This window comes from Solea solea, chromosome 14 (assembly GCF_958295425.1).
Source record: "Solea solea chromosome 14, fSolSol10.1, whole genome shotgun sequence".
In the NCBI taxonomy this organism is placed as follows: domain Eukaryota; kingdom Metazoa; phylum Chordata; class Actinopteri; order Pleuronectiformes; family Soleidae; genus Solea; species Solea solea.
This window is the reverse complement of record NC_081147.1, coordinates 25,499,140-25,524,440: the sequence shown is the minus strand read 5'-3', so window position 1 is coordinate 25,524,440 and position 25,301 is coordinate 25,499,140. Positions and strand designations below refer to the sequence as shown.

The 25,301-nt window shown below is 39.7% G+C and overlaps 1 protein-coding gene across 5 annotated transcripts in view; it reads right to left on the bottom strand.

Moving 5' to 3' along the window:
- The window catches only part of prom1a (prominin 1a), a 61,324-nt gene that overhangs the window by 5,651 nt on the left and 30,372 nt on the right, over window positions 1-25,301 (bottom strand). For 4 of the 5 annotated variants that reach the window (XR_009242097.1, XM_058649632.1, XM_058649631.1 and 1 more), the window contains exons 5-19: window positions 12,803-12,923; window positions 12,120-12,183; window positions 10,899-10,988; window positions 8,669-8,898; window positions 8,489-8,563; window positions 7,642-7,705; window positions 7,320-7,479; window positions 6,744-6,896; window positions 5,824-5,947; window positions 5,438-5,541; window positions 4,834-4,918; window positions 2,561-2,707; window positions 1,962-2,033; window positions 840-932; window positions 399-416 (exon numbers count right to left, since the gene is read on the bottom strand). Coding sequence is in view for 4 of the 5 variants with exons in the window: in XM_058649632.1 (XP_058505615.1) it covers window positions 399-416; window positions 840-932; window positions 1,962-2,033; window positions 2,561-2,707; window positions 4,834-4,918; window positions 5,438-5,541; window positions 5,824-5,947; window positions 6,744-6,896; window positions 7,320-7,479; window positions 7,642-7,705; window positions 8,489-8,563; window positions 8,669-8,898; window positions 10,899-10,988; window positions 12,120-12,183; window positions 12,803-12,923 (1,600 nt within the window). In the remaining variant the exon portion in view is untranslated. The remainder of the gene's footprint in view (window positions 1-398; window positions 417-839; window positions 933-1,961; window positions 2,034-2,560; window positions 2,708-4,833; window positions 4,919-5,437; window positions 5,542-5,823; window positions 5,948-6,743; window positions 6,897-7,319; window positions 7,480-7,641; window positions 7,706-8,488; window positions 8,564-8,668; window positions 8,899-10,898; window positions 10,989-12,119; window positions 12,184-12,802; window positions 12,924-25,301) is intronic. The other variant, XM_058649634.1, reaches the window with a different exon arrangement.

The window sequence follows — 25,301 nt, the reverse complement described above, 5'->3', positions numbered from 1 at the left end:
GAAGGCTTGCTTTACAGACATGCTGGAAGAATCTTTCTCCAAAATTAAATATCCACTCATGCTCAAAGTGTGGCCCGGGGGCCCGAAGTTGGCCCGCGTAAGGGTTTCGGCTGGTTTATATATATTTTTTTAAATAAATAATAATAATGTCGCTGTGTAAAGCACTGTATATGACAATTCAACATGATTGATTGTGGATATTATGTAATATTTTGGTACAGAATCCTTCCCGTTAAACACTGTTTACTGACATAAATGTAAATACAAGCTCACACAAGCAAAATCAAGCACAGATAAATGGTCTATTGTCGGATTAGGATAGGTGACTGCTTCTCTAAGTGTTCAGAATGATGCACAGGGACAATAAATACACAGGGTGCACACATTTTTTTGCTTACCCTTGCTCTAACATATTTCTTGAAGATGAAAGAGAAATAAAACAAAGCAAAAGAAAAGAAAAGAAAAGAAAAGAAAAACTGCAATAAAACAACTTGTCGTTCAGAAGAATAGTAATAGTAAGAAGAGAGAAACGTGGTTTAATATCACAATCAAAAACTCTCTCTCTCTCTCTCTGCGTTTGACGATATATACGTTTACACATGAATAACACAGAGGCTGATGGAAAAGTCTAAAGCATGGAAAAGCTGATAGCTGAGTAACTGACTGGAAAAAAACCACCAGAAAAGTGTCAGACGCTCTCATGGTATTCCAAGAAAAGCCATTTTGAAATGCACAATTCTATCTGCAGATCATCAAAGTCAGTTCAACTCAACCAAAAACCTGAAATAAACATGAACATATGAACCGTAAACAGAGACAAAGACAGCGCGGGACATTACCGTGGTTTTCTCCATGGGGGTGACCTGTTGTCTGTGGATCTGTCTCAGAGTGCCACAGTAGCCTTTCAGAGTGGACTTCAGAGAACCACTGGGCTGAAACACACAGTCAGACACACAAAGAACTCGGATCAGGAAATGCTGGCTCATAATATTCAAACACCAAACATGTGACTTTAAGTTTTAATAGTCATGGAAGAGTTGCATGAGATTTTCATGCCGGACATTTTCAGCTATCGGCACTTTTCCACGACAGAGTCCTCGGATCATTTCCATCTGTGATAGTTCCCTGAGCTGATACTTAAATATGATGTCAACAGATTTGCCGGCCGCTGATTGGTCAGAGAGTCGTCACTGGAAGAGTCACGAGCGCGACGTCCGACACGAGAATCAAACCGAACTGTAAATCAGTTAAAAAGACTTAAAAGATCCTGCTGAAAGCCGGCGATCGAGAGCCAAATCACAACCCGTTCAGTTGTATTTCAGTTCAGAGTCTGTGCTCCGGTCATGCAGGAAGTACCGAACTAATCTTTTTAATGAACTGATTCTAATTTTTCAGTACGAAAATAACTGCGATTAAACCTACTGTCCGTACTAAACCCAGCCTGCTGGCTCCATGTCAGTTTGAAAGCGGCACAGTTTCCTGACTGGTTGGTATCAGCCACGACTCGAGCATCAGCTGTGAATAAAAAGCTCCATTTAAATGAAGTCTGTGTCATAAAAGAAAACACACTCTCATTAACAGCACTTTCTCAAGTTTCCTGTCAACACCAATAATAAGAGTGTGAGTATGAACACAGATGTGGACGAAAACAACATTTCCAAATGAAAACATAGTAGCATAGATGCACAATGTTCCACTCTTTAAATAGTGCCGTAAAAGACAGAATTTATAGACTGTAACTCCAAACTCCTCGTCTCTGGAGGCTCCTTCACGACTCTGCAACTGCAGGTGAATAAATGTGCTTTGTTTCCCCAGAATCACCTGCAGGCAGCGGTGCAGCGGTCGGCCCTCTGTGTATTGTTTGTGTTTATCTGATGAAAGAGTCTGGCCACAGCCAGGTGTTCCAAAAATAAATCTACAAAATAAACCCAGTGGCGGCCAAGAAGTGAGTGGTCTCTCACCATGAGGTCGGTCTGAGCCTCCAGGTCTCTGGCAAACGAGAGCAGGTCCACCTCCGTCACTCCTTTATTCACCTGCAGAGGAAGAAACTATGTCAACATTCTGCAGTTATAAGACACAGCAAACTGCATCACTTTCACTGGCAATGTCAAGTGTTTTTATCTTTATTAAATAATACATCTGACCATTTTTCTTTCTATTTTTTTATCTTTGCTTCAAAACAAAAGCACAGTGTGCTCATGAATAATGAATAATTAAGGAAGACTCTGCAGCAAAATGAGATTTTAATAGTTTCATCTGTTAAAGACCCCATTTTTCTTCTTCTCTTATACAATTAATATAAATTACAACAAAAATAACAGTTGTTCTCATATTTCAAAAGGTATATAAATGGTATGAATCTACATTTTATTAATTTAGTGAGCGAGGGAGAGAATATGCAGGTTTTTAAAAGCTTTTATATTTCTGTGTTTTCTTGTGAAAGCGTCTGGTTTTTTTTCACCTTCTGACTCCAGGTTCATGTTCTGGGTGAAATGTCAGTGAGCATCTGTTTATGTTTAAGTTTATAATGCTTGTGTGTGTGTGTGTGTGTGTGTGTGACCTCTTCCAGATAGTCTGCATGGTTGATCTCTGACAGTCCTGCCTCAGAGAAGTCCCGCAGGTTCTGCTTCCCTTCTTCCTCTAACAGGATTATTCCTCTCAGGTTGACCTTGATGCCGTCCAGCTGACTCATCACATCTTTAGTGTACTGCAAACAAACAAACAAACAAATACATAAAGATAAAGAAATCAGCTGTAAAATGGGCCTGGTAATGTTTAAAGCACCTTAATGAATTAATCAACATATTAAAGCTCCTTCTAATTCTGCTAACGAATGAGAATGTGTTGTTTATTTATTTTTTACAATTTTCTGAAACTGACTACTATACTAATACTTAATACTAAAATGTATGTGAGCTGAGCCTCAAACATCATAATCATGAGATAAAAAGTCTAAATTATGAGATAAAAAGTCTAAATTATGAGATAAAAAGTAGGTCCCATCTGGATTAGCACTCTTGACCCTCATGTGGAGGACAATGGATGGGTGGACAACTTCAAGAAGAAATAAATGTGAGAATTTAAAAATCAGGCCAGTATTTACTAGAATCTTTACTTTGACGGTGACCCTTGTAAGAATCACACAGCACTATGGGAATAAAACTGTGTCAATGTCGTGAAGTAGATAAGTGTTGACACTGATGAGTGAGCAGTGATTCAGTCAGTGACATTATGTCTTAGGAACACTTTATCCCTGTTTTTGTATTTAAAGCTCATATCCATCAAAGTAACTGACCTATAGTTTGCTTTACTGTGACACTCTCAGATGTAGAGTGACTCACTGTAAAACATGTGCCGGCTTAAAATCAAGACAAATGAAACAGATGCAGCTGGAGCTCGTATCACAGAAACGAGCCAGGACACTCGTGCCAACTGGCAGCGCGGTGCCGAACGCCTCAGGCGGGCAGACGAGAGTGGCTCAGAAAGCCAACATATATCAGTGTAACGTCTCAGTCGTACACCGAGGTAAGAGCTGTCCGCCGTCAGCACACGCGCTGAGTAACGCTAATGAAACGCTGGAGCCAAGGATGCAGCTGTCTGGAGCCTCCATCGCTGTCAAAACACAAAACCCTGCCTGGTGTGAGCTTGTGCTGCGATGCACTGATTTATCGCCATGCTTAGTGGTACTTTAAGAAGATTACTACTACAGACTGTCGTTTATATTATTAAGGGGGCTGTGGGTAATAAATGTATAATGTTGAGTCATAAAATGCCCACGATGTGATGTCAGAGGTTAGGGTGAAATACTGGCTTCTCTGATAACTCTTGTAAATGTTTTGGTCTGGTGTTTTTGCTCGTCTGCCAGGCACCGACACAAGCTGAACGCAGGAAAGTGCAGCTATGGCTCAGAAATGCTGGTTTTTACTAAACCTAGAAAGTCTCAGAACTCTTCTGAAAAACGTCTTGACCAGAGGAGAAGAAAAGAGTCTGCAGTGGAGATACAGTTGTATGTATACATATATATATATATATATATATATATATATATATATATTCACATATATATACATATATATTAATGTAGGCCTACAGTCTGAATGGCTGCTATTTCCCCTGTGCTAATTCCTAGTGTTTTGAGCTGAACTAAAACTCAAAAATCACTGGAATGGATATCAAAAAATAGGAAATGAAAATAATAATAATTGATACCATCTGTAAACCATAAATATAACATATTTACATGCTTCATTTAGCCCAGGCATGTGCTGCCATCACCAGTGTGGAATAAATGGAAGCAGCAGCAGCAGCAATTTCTTCCTCTGTTTCTGTTTGGAGCAGAATGTGTGCTACTGTATTTAGTTTTTAAATGTTGTTATTGACATAGCTATGGAAGCCCAACAGAGGTAAAGCCTTGATAATAAAAATATCCTTATTCCTTATGAAATTATGAGATAAAAAGTATAAAATAATAATTCTAAATATTTATCTCATCATTTTCGATTTACTTTGAGGATATTTTTATTATCAAGGCTAAGTTTTATCTCTTTGTATTTTTTTCCTGGTGGAAATGGGCTTTAATACACAGCTGCTTAGGACTAATGGGTAAACATCAATACAAAAGAATGTGTTAGTAACAGCTTTAACAGTTTTTGAAAAAAATACTGGACTTAAATGGTGACTGGTAAATATGTGTGTGTGTGTGTGATGTGATGTAATGTAATGTCTGCATCCTTTATGTTCCACTGGTTGGGTGAAATGCTAAATCAATACAAAAGCATTTAGATGCTGCGTAATGCACAGAGCGACGTGTAGTTATGAAGTGAGTTCACTGACCGCTGTGGTTTTCAGCAAAGAGGAGATGTTGAAGATTTTGTCCAGACGCAACGCCAAGTAGATGCCTTTGTTCTCTTTGCACGTGCTGAGAAAGACCAAGAGCAAACACCAGAGACACACCAGAGGAATGTCAACACAACAAGTGAAACACACTTGCTGCCACCCAGTGAAAATGATTGGCAGTGCACTGACTGATGATAGAAAAACAGCACAATCCTCATATTTTGCTAATATCTGCAAAGATAAAGGCACATAAGACTACTTTGTTTTAGTGTCCACAGTATTAGCAGAGTTTGCTTTTTCATGTGTGTAAACTGCTGCCATCACAGCTACTGAGGACATGCAGCGTCTCCCTGGAGTGGAAACAGTGAAAGCTGATGTAATCACAGAGAAAGAGGCGACTGCAGGAAAACACATCAGAGATAATGTAGAGACAAATTATGCTAATTAGCACCTCCATGTTAATGGCCTTTCATTTGCATTCCCCATCAACGGAAATAAAATATTTAGATGCAGGATTTAATGTCTGCGGTGATTCCATCTACCATCATGACTGTGAGGAGGAAGCTCCTCATATAAACATGTAGAAATGGTTTTGCTTTGCCTGTATAAGCTCTCTGCCGTCAGCTCCAGGTCAGCGTCGCCGTACATGAAGCCGGGAATGAAGTTCTTCCACTCCGGGTTCACCAGATATGGAGCGTCCACCACCTGGAGAGTCACAGAGAGAGTGAAGACGGATAAATGTGACTATATCACCAGCGAGAGCTAAACACGGCTTTTACTGAGAAACACAGAGAGTCAGCACTGTGTAACAGACATTTATATTTAAAAGCGACACTGAAGCTCCTCCTCTGCCATTTATCTCTCTGTCTTTCATTTTCATTGATTTATTTTTTATTGTGATGACATTTTTTGGGTCCATCATCCAGAAGCATTGTTTGGTTCATGGAAGGCAGACAATGCCACGTTTGGACCTACAGTACCACTCGCCTTAAAGAGCTCTTTAGTGTGGAACGGCTCACACACAAGTTTCTCCATGTTGCCTCCAGCTAAGAAGAGAACGGTCACCACTCCCATCAGCACCCAGGAGAAGATGAAGCTGAATCCCACGCCGCTGTGAAGAGAAGCCGCCACATAAATGAAACACAAAATAAGAATATAACAGGCAATATGAGATAAAAAAAAATACTTGAAAATGTATTATTATTACTAAGATATTTACATAATATACAATACTATGTACACCTGTCACACAGATACATGGAAATACAGATATATACAAGTGTATAAGAGGAAGGTGATTAAAAGGAGCAGGATTTGTTTGGTACGACTGTTAGCGATTATTTTTTTATTATCGATTAATCTGTAGATTATTTTCTCAGTTGATTGATTCATTGTTTGGTTCAGAAAATGTCAAAAAATGACGATCAGTGTTTTCCCAAACCTCTAAATGATGATGTTCTCAAACGTCTTGTTTTGTTCACACAACAAAAAATATTTATTCATTATATGAAGCAAAAAAAACACAAAAAAACCCCCAGAAAATATTCAGATTTAATCTCCAACACTTTCACCGATTATGAAAAGAGTTGCTTCATAATTTAGAAATCAATTCATAATCAAAATAATCTTGGAAAAAATGTGATTAAAAAGGGTTTTACGAGCCAATAATATTCTGTGGGATTATTTACTGTGAAACCGCAGAGTTATTACAAACACAGTACAGCACTGTTACGACATGTTCTCCATGTGGTGTTTTATACTGCGTCCCTTTATAGAAGTGTCGTCATATCAGCTTCAACTTTACCACTGCAGTGTTTTTCATACGTTTTACATGATTGCGACTTCACAGATGGCAGAAACACTGGAGCACGACCTTCTGCTGCTGTGTGTATTTGTTTGGTACTCACGCCATGAGCATGGTCCCTCCCGTGTTGGAGATGCAGCCTCGCGTGGTGGGCGAGGCGTGCTTGTCGTATCCCAGCGTGCCGCACAGCAGACCCAGGTAGTTGAAGGCCAGGACGAGGACAATCATGCAGCACAGAGTGATGCAGCCAATCCACCTGTGAGCGGCACACACAGATTAACAGCCGCACAAAATGTCTCTCAAAGTTGCCCTTGAGCAAGACGGCGAAGGCGCCGCCTGCTTAAAACGGGGCGGTAAAATAAAAATGCAAAGACGAAGCTTTTAAAACATATTTCTTCTAAATTGAATAATGTAAAAGCGACATTAATTCATAAATATGGACCTGGTAAATGTTTCAGTAGCTTGGGAGAAGAGTCTGGACGAGGCAGATATGATGAAACTAAGAGTCAAGTTTGTTTCAACGTTGTTTCCCATGAGATTGAACTTTCTGAATCTTTGTTTCTAATGAACTTTGTCAATAGTAATTGGTTAAAAATGTGCACACTGAGGTTTAGGAGACAGCGAATCATTAGTTGCAGTTTTAATGTTTCTACTGTCAGGAGCTGGGAGGTCATTTTACCTGTAAAAGTCTATTTTGTCAATTTCAGGGTATTGGTCCTCAATCTTGGCGTGGACGTGGTTAACGAAGATGCTGAAGTTGGACAGGCTTTTCTGCACGGGGAACTTCTTGGAGAAGCTGCTTATGTTTTGGCCGATCCCATCCACCAGGTTCTGAACACCTGAGAATCACAACAATCAATCAATCAATCAATCAATCAATTCAGTGATTTATTTATCTGTGAACACATGGAGCAAAAGACAGTTAAAGAAACAAAGAAATAAAACGATCTGAAGGAGTGAGATATTTATAATTCATTTACTTCAAAATCAAAATCACTTACTCTCCACGACACCTCTGGTCTGTTCGATCACCACATGTGGTGTATCATTCAACGAGGAGAAACCCTGTGAGAGGAGGGGGAGGAGGAGGAGGAGGAGGAGGAGGAGGAGGAGGAGGAGGAGGAGGAGGAGGAGTGTTAAAATCTTTCCCTGTGTGCAATGAAGAACTATGTTTGACGTCAATAAACATTTTCCCGGAGAGTTAATTGTCTCAATCACTACTGTCAGGTCTTCTCCAATAGAACATTTTAGAGAGAAAGAGACAAATGTAAGTGGACACCAGTGTGATGATGCCTGAGACACGAGGCCGTCAGGCATCGTCTCCACAAACAAGAGACATGGGGACTGACAAAACAAACAAAAAGGTGCTCATGTTTGTTTTATTTTGTATGATTTCCGCTATTAATTTAGGATGCCTCCTGGACGCCTTCCTGGGGAGGTGTTTTGGGCATGTCCTTTCTTTGAGGAGACTTCGGGGCCGACACAGGAAACACTGGAGGGATTAAATCTCTCGGCTAGCCTTGCAACGCCTTCAGATCCCACCAGAGGAGCTGGTGTGGCTGAGGAAAAGGCTGTGCTTCCTTGCTAAGGCTGCTGCCCCCGCAACCTGGACACGGATAAGCGGAAGACGATGACTATGGCGGTGATTTGGACACAAATAGAACCTTAAGACCCTGTGCTGTCATGAGTCTGTCCATCTGTGTGACGACCGAACAAGAAAAACAAATCCTGAATATGTGCCGAAGAGGTTTCCATCCCCAAAATGTCAACTGAAGCACAGTAGTGTTTGATTGTCACTCTTAGCCATTGGCTGACCATCAGAGGGGCGTGTCCTGGCCTTGAACTCACCCTCTGAACGATACTGCTGAGGTCCGTTCTCAACACTCGGTTCATCTTCTCCAGCTGAGCGTCTACACCGGGCAGCTGAAATATAAATACACACAGTGATAAACGTTTGAAAATGTCACGTTTGAGAAAACCGGTGTTGGTGCTTCTCTCAGCGATCACAGGAACGTTTGGTTTTCATACCCTCGTGTAGTTGGCGCTGATCTGCAGCTGGGACAGCGACTGCCGGATGTTGTGGCACAGCTGGACGGTGGTGGTGTCTGAGTCGTCGTCATGACAACCCGGGTCATTGAGGGTGCGGTTGATACCGCTGCGTACCAGGCTCAGGTTGAATTTGAGTTTCCCTGTTCCCTCCTGAAGGACCTCCAAAGACCTGTTGACGTTGTCCAGGGCCTCCTTGGTTTCTCTCATTGCTGCATGAAAAGAGAGGAAGAAACATCTTCAGCTCTCCTCTGGGAGTTTCTGCATACATACAGACTTATATTTAGAAGAGTGAAATATATCTTTATCATGTAAAGATTACATTTCTGGGGCATAAACAAACAATCCTATTCTCTTTTTAATCCCTACCTTTTCCCTTGGTAGTGATTAAAATCCAGCCCTACGAAATAGGACACTCTCCTTTAAGAATATGACGTGAATAAGCTGTTATACACAACAATGTTTACCACGACCTTAACCACGATGTATGTGCACAAAAAGCCTGTTTTACTACTTATATTTCATTAGGTAAACACAAAAGTGTCGTACTTACATAGTCAAATGGTTGATTGATTTTTAATGGGACTGAACTGTAGTTACATTGTTAAAATAAAATAATATATAACATTAACATAAAGTAACAGGACTGGTTACACAGTGGCACAAGTGTCTATGCTCACGTCACACTGGGGGGGACACAGTTAAAGTTGAAAGGTAAATATCCAGGTGCAACGTGATCTGGTGAAACCATTCATTTAAAACTGCACTAAGCAAAGTTTGTTTTGTTTTGTTTTGTTTATTTAAAGCAACACTATAAATATAGCACCACCTGTGGGCAAAAAGGGTAATTACTTGTGTTTGGGCTGAGACGCCTGAGCTGATAAGTCGTTTTGTGTGTAAAGATATGAAAGAAATGACAATAATGAATAAGTGAAAGGTGATTAACACTGATTTTAATTTACTTTTAATCACTTTGAACAGCTCTACAGTCGTCACTTGCCTGTCAAGTGAGTGAGACAGAAACAGATGCCACTAATCAGTGTAGCATCAAAATAGCTATGACGCTGTTAAAATAGGTGTTACATAGTGTTGCTCTAAGCCCATTAAAATGCATCTGGTGAAAGCAATGGCAGACAACAGACAACAATCAGGGTACGTTGTAATCTCAGGCTGTGGGGGTGGATTTGACCTTACAAGACAAAACAAACAAATCAATATATGATGTATCTCGCAGCAGAATTAAAAAAGACAGAGGCTGCCTTGAAAATGTTTTTCTATCACCTCCTTCCCAGGGTCAGAAATTAGTGTGGGCTTAGGGCAAAATACCCATAAAGTATCTGAAATTGCCCTTGACAGAAGCAGGACAGGGTTTGTTTTAATGCCTCAGTAAGAATAGAAAGTTAACTTTGGAAACAGAAGCACACAGAAGCTACATTTACTGGCAAGCTTGTGTACAGAATATGAAGGGGCTTAAATATATATATATATATAAAACCCCTCAATTCAAGTAAAACAACAGTTAAGTCACGTTACTGAAGTCTAAAGTGTCTGAAAAGCTGTCAAAAGCTCTCTTCATGGTTGGAAGCTGGACGGCACACACATCCTCCATTATCTCCTTTAAACTGCTATCGTGCAGCTTGTATTACATATCACTCTATTAAAAAGATTAAAAAGATTTGATTTAACATCCTAGTCTTTCTCTTAAGTCTCTATAAGTTAAAATAAATCAAACTCAGGAAATGACACTGTCTCTATTTGTGGTCACTGGGGTGAGATGTTGCGTAGTGCAGTTTTAATGCATTAATTGGTCAGAACGTGGGTTTTGTACGAGGAAGGTCACAAAGGGAACAAATCACAGGAGCACCATCACTGTCAGAGGTCACAGGGGTCAGGGGTGAAAGGACCATGAGTCACTGCTCAGATACTGACTCACTGTTACCTTTGATGGCTCTCTCGATTTTCACTTCATTAAAAAAAAGCATAAAAAACAAAGAGAAGGGTGAAAAAAGCTGACATTTAATTGCAATTAATGTAGAAATGATATCAGCTGGGATGCATCTGTAGCACGGTGTCAGTTAAAGGTTTCGGGATGCGTCTCACACACACACACACACACACACACACACAGAGTAGTCCAATAACTGTCAGCCTCCTACTGTTACCTGACTGAATCGTCACTGAAAGAGGAAATTAAAAAAATGAGCAGCTGTACCTCCCGCCATGTTGAGCACTCTGTCCAAGGCAGGATGGACCTCCTTATCCAGCCGATCGTGGATCCTTCCACCCAATAACGGGCCTATATCTGTGGAGAAGATAGCATCACAGCAGCAGGATGTCACTCTTTCTTATTATGTTACTGCTGCCATTATTGCACAGGCAGATATTATGTTTTTCTTATATAATAATAATAACAACAACAGCAGTATTGCTTTTTCTTGTGCCAACTGTCAGGGAGTAACTGCACAAAGAGGAAAGTCACCACCGGAGACATTGAGACCTAGTTATGTCACAAAGACACAATATGTTTTATATACACCCTGAGGGATGTACATAGGGATGGGCACAAGTATTCCATTACTTGCATTGAATATAAAAAGTCGATCAGTTACTGTGACTGTTGGTCATTATATTTAAAAGCAAACAAAACAATTGTTTCAGTGTTTCTACTCCAATGACGACCTCATTTGTGGTGCATCTATTATCACGAGCATTTAGTTCCCACACCAGGACTTTTCAAGGACTTTCCAGGACCAATTCCATCTAATTCAAGGACTAGAGTGCTATGCTGACACAGCTGAAGATGGGAGGGCAACTTGTAAGAGGTCGTCTTCGCCCAAGATGGCGTCCACCTCTATCGGTGTGAGATCTTGGAATTTTCATTTCCCAGGCATCACGTCGTCATTTTCACTCTCTTTGCTCAGCTTTACTCGCTCTTTGTTCTGCACAGAATCTCACGTCAACGGCAGAGAGAGAGAGAGAGAGAGAGACAGTGGAGACAGCTTCCACAACACCGGGTAATTATGTCATCATCAAGCAATGCAGGGCATGAAACAGTAGGTGGCGTCGTCACAAACAAGGGAGACATTTACCTAAATATTAACTTCACTTCTTTCTCGCACACAATTCAAGCACTTTCAATGACCCGTGTCTATTTAGGGCAATTTTCAAGAACTTTCAACTGTTCTTGAACTGTCCTTGAAAGTTTTCACAAACTTTCAAGGACCTGTGGGAACCCTGTTTGCAGAAGTGTTTACATTTACCAGAGTCGTTGAATGCATCACATTAGCTGAGCACACTGAAACCTGCATTACATTTACAATATTCAAATATTTGACAAGTAAAACAAATAGTATGTTTGCTAGAAACGGGGACAGAAATTCCTGGAACCTTTGGGTCCCGTTTAACTAAAGAGAAAAGAGAAAAGTCGACTTACTATTGAGGTCATAGATGACTTTCTTCTTGGCTGTGGAATACTGGGATATGAGGTAATCAATTTGCTGCAAATCAGAAAAACAGCAGAGCAAACTTTAAAATAAAAGAGGTTTTAACAGAAATATCAGTCCAGTGTAATAATCAACAAGAGAATCAGAGGAAAATGGCAAAAATATTATATATTATACAGTATATTATACATACAATATCAACATTTGTGTTTTAATAATGCCACTAAATACCAAACACTTTGAAGTAGATGGAATAAAACTGATATTTTACAAAGCTAATGTGTAGTTTGTAATTTGTTAGAGTTTAAAAAATAGACTTGAAAGGTTCCTCACTTCCTCCTACACCCTTTCAATTTTGCTGTCATTTCAATTTTTGCTGAACTATATTACTGAGATTATAATTTATCGTGTTTGAATAAATAAACAAAACTTAAAAACTGAACTAAACATGAATGAAATGCTCACGCATGGTCACACATTTGCCTTTAAAAACAAAATGACCTTTTGTTCATGATTCATTCAAATTATTTTATCAACAATCTTTTATGTTGTTGATTTTTTTTACATAATGTCACTCTTGCCTTTTCTTTCATGACCTTGTTTTGAAAGTAAAAGTTTGTTATGAGCTAATTTCCTGACGCCTGACAGTGACGTGGTGAATCTCTTGTCTTACCATCGGCGTGTCATTAACAAAGGTGTGCAGGTCCCTCATGTTGCTGTTGACCAGTCTGCGAATGTTCTTCACCTGCGAGCTCAGGTTCTGGTTGGCGGCGTACGCACACAGCACGCCCATCCTATAAATAAACCACACACACAAACACTGTGACCTTTCTGTCAGCGCAGTGACCTTTGCTTTCCATCATCTATCAAAGCAGCAGCCTGGAGGGTGTGTTTCACAGAGCCAGGTGATAACATGGCATCAACAGTAGGGGGCAGTATGCACCCCTGTATTTACATAGCAACACCCTCACAGTGTGAGCCTGTAGAGTGAGCTGTGGAAGAAGTATAAAAATGTAAAGTGTAAGTGTTTAAAAAGCAGCTTGAGAATTCTGTAGCACACAGAGTTTTAACGACTTTACATCTTTATATTTCAGTCTTTTTTTTTGTCAGGAAATATGAACGCACTGGTGCAGGTGCCATTGTTTGATTGTGGCCTCCCTTTAAACGTGAACAATGGCAGGAACCTGGAGTGGAATCCTAATCACTGTCATTGGTAACACTGTAATTATCTAAAATGGCTGCCATGAAAAAGGTCTATTATGTCAGGTTTATTCAGGACATTAAAAACTTGCTTCTGCCAAATATGACAGAAGCAAGGTCACTGTCAGAGAAACAAACTCAAAGATGTGGGACTCAAGACGTCTCTGCCGTTCCTTCTGGGAATGCTGTTATTTTTCAGCTAGACATTTAAGATTTAAGACCTGAATATTATAGAGGCTGTGTTTCCTGTGTTTTCTGCTTGAATCTTAATAAATATTGTGTTAAAACCCCCAGTTTTTTTAGAGTCTAGTCTCTAGGATCATTTGAGTTTGAGACCCCTGTATTTTACCTCTTTAAAACAACTTAGCCATTAAAAGACATTAGTTCTCGTGTTATAACCGGTCATTTTCACATTGCTTGTGTTTATGTCACATTTAGGGTTCACTGATCAAATCTGCTTTGACTTTTTACCTTTTCCAATATCTGATCGCGTGTTTTTGACCAGTATTGGACTGATATGACACTGCGTCTCATAGCAACTCATCCCTAGTCCTAAAACTGTTGCAGAGAAGCTGATAATTTATACTTTTTCAGATAATTAATTCAGAGACGGACTGCTGGAAAAAGGAAAGGCAAATTAGAATCGAACACACAGGTGTGTCTAAATTCAATCCTGAGGTCCTTTCTGTAAAATCTAACGTGTAAACACCGAGTCTCTCTCTCTCTCACACACACACACACACACACACTTCAAACAGACCTGAGTTGCTTGGTGCGAGGCTTAATTAGCCCGGGTAACATCAAGGGGGAAAGACAGCCCATAATATTTAGCTGTTTCCATGACTCACCCACATCCCAGCTGAATTTCTGCTCACTAATAAACGTGTGCATGTACTGTATGTAGTGTATGTTAGGATACGAGCCAGTGCTGAGGATTTACGGGGTTGTAGAAGGTGGAAAAGAAGTCGGTAACGCGGTGAATCTCATTACTGGAAAGACTTCAGAGACACAAGTGTCTGTGTCAACGATGTAGAGCGACTCGATCGATGATCGATGACCAATAAAGATCAATTAGACTGCTGTGACTGAGCGTATAATCAGGCAGAGGCATCTGCAGGTCACTAGTCTGTGTGGTAAACACGACTGCTGCAGACTTTTGTAACATAAGGATTTTCATAGTGCCTAGAATAACTTTTAAACTTTAAATGCGCTTTACATTGAAGCCATTATCGAGTGAGTTCACCTCATTCTGCGTTAGTCTATCAGCTCCAGGGTTTAAACCGTGCCCTGCACACAGGAAGTGATGAGTTTTGTGTCAAGACAGACGGAGACGACAGCAACATCGTGTGGCCAAGAAGTGGCCATAAAAAAAAAAGATTGTTCTGCAGTTAGAGAGGATAAAAACTTTCCTAAGTCAGTCAGGTCTGATAGTTTTGCTTGACAGAGCCATAGAGAAGACACAGAGGCAGAATATTAACATCAACAACAAAGAAAAGTCACCAAAAGTTACGCATTTTGACAGATTTTTACGATATCAACAAACAAAAACATGAGGTTCTCTGAAAGACCTTTCATAAAAAAGTTGGGTTCATTTCCTTTAAGGATATTAAATCAGATTATATCTAATCTCCCTACTTGGGAGAAGTTTTTCAGCAGATGTAAGCCTTTCATAACACACAGGTTATCAGCGGCTATGTCTTCAAATAATATTGAATAAACACCGAAAATGACGTAATTATTTTTGACAACTTAGATGATTTAAAGGTGTGAATTTCTGCCATTTTAATGATTATAATTTCTCATTTATAACACATTTAAAAGCTTAAACTGTAACATATTTAGCCACACGTACATCAGGATTGGGTAATCACATCTTCTGGGGGTCATTTACGTGAGGAAACTTAATTGGAATGGCTCATTAAACACAATCACTGTCAGGTAAACAACAGCTGAGCTGAGACTCGCTGAAAAACAGTCCCTGCCAGAAACTGGTCTGGCTCATACTGTACTGTATGTTAACTCAGTGAATACAGTGTGTTCTCACCACTGTGGGTCCTTTAAAGGGCAAATACTTCTCAGCGCACCGCGTTGCCCTTGAGAGAGAGAAACCGCTCGGGCTGCGTCGCGTCTGGGGGGGATTGTGATGACGTTGGCCGTAAGTAGTGAGTGTGTGTGCGAGTGTGTGTGTGAGTAAACGCTGTCATCGTTTATGTGGAGACTTGATGAGAAACTAGGCCAAACAACTAGGCTGGGACACGGTGAAGTGGAGCCATCCGGAACCACGGGAAGATTCAAAATGGCCACTTTGACAACAAAAGCCTTTTGTCCGACGGTTTCTCTGCCTTTTCACGCCGTCTCTCTCAAATGTCTCCTTCCTCCATGTCCCTGGTTAAGTGTCTTTATTACTAAAAGTCCATGTTTTCTTCTGTCTCTCAATCTCTTCTTCCACCCTCAGGCTTTCCTTGTTCCAACATCCTCATAGTTTATTCTCTCTCTCCTCTTTTGCCCTCTCTCCTTCACCTCCCCTTATTATTCATTGTCTCTCGCTCGCTGCCTCTCCCCGCTGGTGTCCCACAAGGTCACTGGAATCTGCAGCACAACAAAGACTCTTTCAGGGAAAAACGCCAACCGGTTTCCAACGACCTGCCAGGCTCCAAAAAACCGTCACCCACCTTCAACACAGTCAAGTTTGGCTAAGTTTGAGTTCTGCTACCTGACACGTGATGAAACAACGTTTGAGGGGGAAGACAGAAAAGAGATGGATGTCAGAGAAGAAGAAACATATGAGGATTTAATCCCACTGTGGTCTAATCATGACCAAAATACCACCTTCACTCTATATACAGTAATGGTGTCTTGAATATTCCACTCAATTAAATATAAATACATACTTTTAAGGCAACATCATAAAACCCACTAGAGTATTGTATGTGGAAAAAAGACTCATGAATTTTGCATAAAGCAGAGAAGAGAGGATTTAAGTTCACAGGCAGAAAATAATTGAAACAAAACCTGTCAGTGTTTCCTTGAAAAAGTCAAAAAAGAAAAAGTCATTTATGATTTATGAAAAAGCTCCTTTTAAACCGTGGGCTTCAACTTAACACAATTTCTCTTGTCATCCTGATGCATTTATTTGTTTTCTTTGTCTTTGTATTAAATGGTAAAAATATACACACGTACTAAAAACTGCAGTCAATGGAGTACTTGAGTAAAAATACATATAATACTGCACAGTATTACTGTGTCCTGATAGTCTTGGATTTGTTATGGAACTTTTCTGTGATACAGTTCTAGCAGGAAGTGCTGAACTAATCTTTTCACTTAACTGATTTTAATGGTTCAGTTACACTGAAAACAACCACTTTGCCCGTCACTAGTTTGTGTTGCGTATAAAACACAATCACGGCAGTTTCGCACAGCCACGCTACGACAACCCCGTCCATGTTGAATAGGTGCTTAAGCTAACAGTAGCAACAGACAGGAAGTTAGCCAAAAGACAACAGCTTTAAAACAAATCTTTAACATTTCTATTTCTGTCGTACGAAACTCAAACATTCATTTTCCGACAAAAGTTTACACTTTGAATCCTCACATATGAGAGAACCTTGAACTAGCAAACATTTGGTCGTTTAGCTTCTCACTCTCTTTACACTTTTGATTTGCTGAATCATCCTCGTCTTCACAAAAAACACTGGGTAGTAATTTTCAGGTAGCATCGGCTTCTTTAAAAGGCCACTGCTCTTTAAAATTGTCATTTATGACTTTAACTATGTACTTAACAAAGATTTACGTATCCAAGTTCAACCAAATTCAGTCAGCCTTTCCCTTGAATTCTATTTGCATAGTTTAAAATCCGTTAAGGCTCGACATTGTAAGGTTGAGACCAATCAGTATCCACATCAGCAGCTCTTTAAGTGATGACCTGACCTTTAGCGCAAACTGTAATGGCTAACGGCCACATAGCTGCCCTATTATTGACCACGGGAGACAATTAAAACACGGCAGGAGGACAGTTCACCTCCAACAACTTTGTAAAAAGAACCGTAATTATGGTTTGAGCAGAAGCCAAATGACACATGAAACTCTCCTTTAGGGTGGAAACCCCGCAACAGCATCAAACTAGTGCAGCGCCCCAGAATCTAGGCCACTACTGGGGGCTGGGTAGTGAGTGTTACATGGTCTGGTGCCTCCATAGCTTTTACAAACTCCCAACAATGGCTTTCATTCAGTGTGATTGTAGTAGCCAGGCTGGGACAGTCGTCTTTCAGCCCGTCCCTGCTTTGACACTGCTGGAACTGGACTTCTATTATCCTGTCTCGATTACGATTACAGTTGTTACTGTGGCTCCTGCCTTGTTGTTTATACTGTATATTCTGTTCCTTTTTTTATCTTCATAGTCAATATTTTTCTATATTGTACATTCATAGATGTGATTTGTATTCATTTTATTCAGTGAAGCCTCAGTTTAGCCTGTTTTCTTTACATTTAACAGCCCTTTTCCCCTCAAGTAGCTATTCTTAAATTCCTTTTATCCACTGTTTAATTTTGTTTTCCGGCATTGGCCAGGTCACCGTCTGAGCCCAGCTTCCAAGTGTAGCACTGCGTCTTAACAAGGATTCAAGCAGACAATGAATACTTAAGCTTTCTGACTCCAGGGCCTTTTGGTCTGGGTCTGACAACCCTGTGAAGAAGACTGTGCCAAATTTGTTTTTCCCTTTATAAGGACGATGTATAAGTAAAGTGTGACACAAACAGACCATTATATTCAAAGTAAACAGTCCAGAAATGATATGAATGCTACACTATGAGCCAAACAGCCTGTAGGGTTCAGGCTTGTGCAAACAGCCGCAAAAGGTCACTGTTATTTGAAAAACTACAGAAGGAGAGAAAGATAAAAGAAGGAAAATGTGAAATCAGGGGCATTTCCAACGAGCAGGAAAAGCAGGCGGTTGCCTGAAGTCTTGAGCTCAGACGGCAGCAAATGAGAACAGCTTTAGTCCACAGTGGAGGTCGACTGATTAATCGTCTCCAATAGGACATTTCACAACCTATCGGCATCTGCAGACCCTGGCTCCGATAGAGGCCGATGGCTGATCTATCTCTGCTTGTCACATGGAGACACAGATCACTGCTCTGCATGGAGGCTCCACAGCCATGGATGCTGCTATTGACTATGAGTCACCATTGCTTTATAAAAGGCCTCTTTTGCTGAAGATGTGCGATAAATAACCAGAAAAACGTCTTAAGTTTAGCAGCAATGCTTTGAGGTGCATTCAGTGACCCTCAGCCATACTTCAGTACCTCGATGCATTTAAGTGTTGTTTGATTCACTTTGTTGAAGTGAATCAGTGTTCTTCAGCACATAGCCCCACCCCTGTAGAGTTCCTGGTAATCTGAAACGTCCCCAGTGGCAAGTAGTTACTAGTTTGGGGTCGAGGGAAAGTTTTTCGCCGGGTAATCTCAGTGGAAACACACCAAGGTTTTTCAAAATCCCAGGTAAATAAGAAAAGTCCCCGTGGTGGAAACGTTACTCTATGAGTCTTTAAAAATCCAGTTTCTGATGCTATGGTTAGACAGACCTGTCTGTAGTTGGGCTGGTTTAATGTATTTTAACGTATTTAATGCCATTTCAAGGTTGTCCCTTGAAATCTAAACTGCATGTTATTATGGGATTATAGTCCTGTGTGTCTAAGCAAAATCTAATTTTATTCATCCAGTGACTTTAACTCACTTATTTAATTGTTTAGATTGAACACTTTCATTGTCATGAAACAGATTTGGTCCAGAACTCTTCTGATTGCTATAATATTTGGCATGAAGCTAATTTTGGAAGGAGTGTTTCCATGACAACCTCCTGCACTTTATTAAGCCTTGACCAGCCAACCTTGTGCTTTCAATCAACCTTTGATTTGCATTTTAAAATTATTAAGCTCCTGACTTTACACACTTAAGACGTAAGAGTGTAAAGGTTTCTTTGGTGTCAGCACTAAAAGTCAGTTCTCAGGGACGAAATCTCCTGGCAGTGATTGGTTATAACAGCACAGATCTTTGCCCATTAAGTGAGATTAGTGAGGAGCAAAAACACAGCGAGAGTGATGGCTTTAATTTAGCCCTCAGTCTCCTGCAGCATCTGTGCTCTGAACGACTGTGATGAGGTCAAATCTGACTTTGTTTTGAACAGCGCCTGCAGACGTAGGTTTGGTTTCTGGAAAAACAAAGTAAACACGCATTTTGTTCTGTTTTCTTCCATCTTATATAGTGTTTTTCTTTTTTATTATTATTATTATTATTGTTGTTATTATTTTGGTTAAAGAAAAAAGAACATGCTGCTGAAATAGAACAATCATACATTATAATTTGATATAATCTGCATATTTCCAATAAATGTACCCTCTTCTTGCTCTAAAGTTAATTTCTTAAACTTTACATCTACATACACTTATTCATGATGTCACACTTGATCGATAATCAATTTCTGATCAACATAGGTTTTAGGCTTAGGGATGAGTCGATACGATACACAGTATTGATCCGATAATGGTCAAAATCACTGGATTGGAAAGTGGAAAAATCCGATACAATCCAAATGTTGTCGGCGGTTTATTTCTGCATTATGGGAGAAAAATATTTGTAACACAGTTGGAGAATTATGTCTCAAATTAGATTGAAATGGCATAAATGTGTCTAAAATAACTGTATCTGATTGATATCGGTATTCGTATCAGACAGGAAGAACCTGTATCGTGCCATCCTGATTTATTATCTCTGAAGATTTCTCCAAAATGTGTTTTTCAGACCTTATTTTTGACCTCTACACCTTTGACCAATGACCTCCAAACGTTAATAATGTAGAGCTGTGCTGCCACATACATACAAAAACAACAGCCTGCTTCCTCGCAGAGTAATGGAAGCAACAAATGAGCTGTGAAGTTCACTGTTCTCTGTCTCATCCTCTGCCTCAGACACATTTTCTGTGCTGCGATCGTGATGTAAAACATATTCAGTGCCGACGCAGCCTCCATACACACTACACTATATTGGACATGTTGATGCAAAGAACCAAAGAAGCTGCAGCAGGAAAACAACAAGCGTGAGGTTCACTGTGTCTGCGTGGGCATGGAGATTATAGAGAAAATGACAAAGAGGAGAATTCAGAGTTTCTCTCAGCGAGAGGCTGATCACCGGGAGTCGTAAAGTTTTGAAATCACTGGAGCAAAGTCGACCAATTTACAAAATAAAAATGTGTTTTCTTTCATTTATAACAAATCTAAGTTATATATTTGGTTCTACGCGCCGTCTATTTTCTTCTTCCTTTCTATTTTTCTTTTATTTATAATAAAGTTATTGGTTAAACTAAATTAGAATCTAACATCTGAGGAATCACTGTCAGTTTCTTAAACATACTGTAATCTCCCTCATATATAAACACACACACAATAAATAAATAATAAATCAATGAATAAGGAAAATCCATATCTGTCAGAGCTTATACACAACAAACGGAGTCTGAGATGACGACATGACGCCCGCGATGAAAACCTCTTATTAACCTTCTATCTTCTTATGGGGTGAGTTTTCATTAACGTTGTTAATCTACGTTACGTTAGTGTTCTTTATTTATGTGTCAATGTGTCTATTTAAGTCACCACACATTAAGTTTTTTTGAATAGAATTCAAGCTAATACATTTCTGACCTTCACACATGAGGTTAAATCATAACCAGTGACACAAAAAAAACAAGAAAAACGTCTCCATCAGCGCGGAGACGCTGCTATTTCGGGTTGTAAATCCTCAGAGCCGATGATAGTGAACATCTCTGAGCCGTAAAAACCACATCACTGAGACCTGCGGCTTTGCCTTATTCATGTCTTTCTCCTCCTCTTCATACATTACAGTTTGTGCCTTATCATCACTGATGTAACACAAATGTGTCCCAATAAATCTAGAAGAAAAAAAAAACATGTACGTTTAACTGTACGGAGCAGTTTTTACAGAAAATAATCAGTAAAATAAATAAACATGGATTCTGGCTTCAAACCAGCGATGACGGAGAATTGGAACAATTAGCGAGAGTGAGGTCTCTACAGGAGACATGATAAAATATGGGATGTACAGAGAATCTGACATCCAGCTCTCCACTTAATTAACTTGGCGTGGTTTGTGTAAAGCTGCAAAGTAAACATGTGTCCGCTCTGACATCATCATCCGCTCAGTTCACTTAACACAAACTGACTGATAATATCCATATAACTGGAAGCAAAATAAAGACTCATGATTATAATATATATATATATATATATTATGTGGGTGTACAGCATATATATATACATATATATAAATATATATATATATATATGTACATATATATTTATGTACATATATGTTTTGGTGGATTTCTACCATTCGCCACAAAACAGGAAGTGCCCTATAACTCCAGCATACACTGAGTTCCACCAAATTTCACGAAACTTGGTGGGAGGATGTGCAGTCCTAGTTTAAAAAAAAAAAAATATCAACCACAAGAACAAAGAGAAGAAGAGAAAAACCTTGAACGTTGATGGATGCCTTTAAAAGCGACAGAAAAGATATTTGTGAATGCAAATCCTTCACTCCTCGCCCTTGAAGTCAGCAGATTTAATAAAAAACAGATTATGAAGGAAACGTGTTGCAAATGATGCAGATGAAGTTAAAATGGAAGAATGGGTCACACTTTCTTCTGAATGAAATGTATTAAAAAATGCATAGTAACATAATATTAATGCACTGATGACATCAAAACAGATGTTTAGGTGTAATTTGGCAAGATTTTGGCTCCCACCAGGAAGGTTTATTTGTTTCTAATTGTCTGTAAATGATTCATAATTGATGCTCTACTCTGTTTGTCTAAAATAATGGCGTCTTGTAGTTAATTTAAAGATACGGCCTGATAAAAAGACCTAATTTCTCCTAAACACGAGGACATTTCCTGCTCTGCTTTTTAACAGTGTCATTTTTGCATGACGGCAGAAGAGGATGGAGAGTGTTAGATTGTGTACAGAAGCTGCTTCTGTGTCTCATGCACTTGTTTTGCCTGCGGCTCCGACTCGTCCACACTGAGCTGTTGTTCCGTGTGTGTGTGTGTGTGTGTGTGTGTGTGTGTGTGTGCTGTGTCAGCTTTATTCTCATGTGTCGTTGTCTCTGCACCGACGTGACCAGAAACTGATGGAGACGTTCGTGGATGTGGTCGGTGTCAGTTTAAACTCTACAGACTCACAGTCTTCATGTTCAAAAACATCTGCTGTGCTCCAGGATCAAAATGGTGATAACTTAAATACAAGGTGACATTTGAAAATAAATAAATAGTGTTAAAATACTGTTTTAACAATTTACAATGAAGAAAAACTAACATTTCTATTTCAAAAAACCCCTCAGTTGTATATGAACAACATGTTTTGCATGTTCAATTTGAAATTTGAACAATATAACACATCTCTCAATGTGCAAAACAGGCCAAAAATGGAAACTATGTACACATCTTCCACTCGCTCCTCTTTGGCGACAAAGACGCTGATTTTCCGTTTTTCCTGAAACAGCACAGGTGTTGCCATGTTGAGTTTTTAATGTGCAACTTCTCAGCTTTCAGAAACTGTTGGAATGTTTTCCTACAGCACAAACCGTAACTGCGTTCATTATCATAACCAAATGATGGAAATCAAGATAAAACTATTTTGACTAACAAATAATCATGTGCCGCGTTGTCGTGGAATCCTTCAGAACACATCAGCACAAATTCTACTGAAAAAAAACATTTTAACTAACAAACAACAGCGAGTTTGGTTGTAGATTTTTTTACCCTACGTTCATTATTACGATAACATGATTACACAGATTCATCCTGACTGTAATTGTCAGTGTCTCCTCTCAGCGTGTGGCCACACTATGAGCTCGACGCCAGAGAGATTCACAATCAAAGATTTCCATCTTCATTCGCCATCTCTGACCTGGTGAAGGTGTGAATGCGACGCCTGTACTTGTGTGAGCATCAGCTTCATTTGATGATTCTAGTGTTTTAGAGACATGTGATTTCCTGCAGAGAAAAACGGGCGACATCTGCAGCCTGCGCACGAGTGCAGTGCATGTTCACAGCCACAGGTTGTTGGTTGGCCGCTCCTCTGGGATGTGACCGAGCATCACCTTCACAGGGGAGTTTATTCATCATCTTAACTCTTTCTATTCTCACATTTCCCCTTTTTGCCCGTTCTTGTTTCCCTCAGTTTGGTTGTAATCAATCGTGTGATGCTCTGATTCTGTTGCGTGTGAAAAAGTGTAATTAGAAACGTGCTGGCACTGATTCTGACCTGATCCCCCGCTGGATTATAACTATTCATGTGCACGTGAACAATAACAGCGTGACAGTGGCCTAATGTTTCCTTCATCACGTTAAGTCTTTGCATTTGCAGTTTTCTCAGTTAATTTCCTGTGCTGAATATTCTGAGGAGACAGTGTGTTGTGTTTCAGTGTCAAATGCAAATTGTTGTTTTTTTTTTTAAATTAAGATTTTTTTTACACTTTAAATTTAGAAACATGTTGCATCCGGTGACATTATCGCACCTGCACACGGGATGTCATTCATTCATCATTGTCACGGCAGACGTAGACGACGGCAGCAGAGTGTCAGTGAAAAAATGGAAGCCTGACGAAGGACGATGAAGGACGCGGCATATAAATAACGTTAGATCCTTTCTTTCCAAACAGAAGCAGAATAACGTCGGTTCATCCTTTACATGAGCATGTTCTTGTCAGTAATGGTCACATTTGTGGGGAAATGTCTCTCAGGATCGATCGATATAAAGTAAGCAGTCAGTATTTAAAGGGTCAGTTGATCTTGTGTACTTTAAATTAGCCGTCTAAAAGTCTTTTATTTAATCTAATTAAGAAGAAGTGTAGTGAATTGTCGTCCTACATTTCATTACTACATTGCATTTGTCTTATCGTCTTAAAACCCCTTTAATACGACAGTGACAGAGGCCGACGTGACATTTCAGGCAGAGAAGATAAGTCCACGCTGCACCGGGGTCTAAAAATAACTTTAAAAAGGCACTTTTGAATCCACTGTAAGAACAGGACATCAGTCTGGAGGAGGAAGGAAACTTTTGAACCTTTTAACGACAAAGTGTACAGGAGTGTTTCCTCCTCAGAAGGACACGCAGTCAGTTTTTGTTTCCAAAACAATGAAGTGAATGTGTTAACTGTGTATCTACAGTGTTGATTATTAAGACACAAAGCAACACTGACTTTACTGCATAGATTGTTACTCCACAAACCCAGGATTTTTTTAAACCTCAGTGCCTGACAAATCAGGTACTTTACATACCTGAGGTGACAAAGATAAAGAAAAATCAAACATTTAACTGGGATTTTAGGTCAAATCACTAAATTAGTTTGGATTAGATTTGACTTTATTGATCCCACACAAAAGGTACTTTTGTTGAAATGTTCTTTAAGGCTCGTCGTGTAATCGAGGGCTGAAACGAACTCTTGTTTTCATACTCGATGAATCTTGCGATTCTTTTCTTGGAGTGGTCGTAATAGATAACAAGGCTCAAAAGAACATTATAGAGCCTTGTTATCAACTGGAAATCCAGATTTATCTGTGATTCCAACTCCCCGTTCTGAGGGAACACAGCATTGTTTGTTCTGTGTTCATGTTTTCATTTCATCTCCTGCAGTTTTATTGTCCTCACCCTTTCACCTGTATGTCCTGTTTTTTTCTTCCTCCCACTTAATCCAATTTTAACACATCTTGGAAAATGATTCACCCCTGTCGCTTCTCTGGGTCTGGCTTTTAGCTTCTTCTTTTTAGTGGCAGTAAAAAGCAGTGTGGACTCGGAGCTCGGGTACTCATCCTTCTCCCTCCTGTAATTGCTTCATTAGAGCCTGTGCAGCATCTCTGCCTGGTAGCTTGGGAGATTTAATAAGAGCTCAGAGGATGC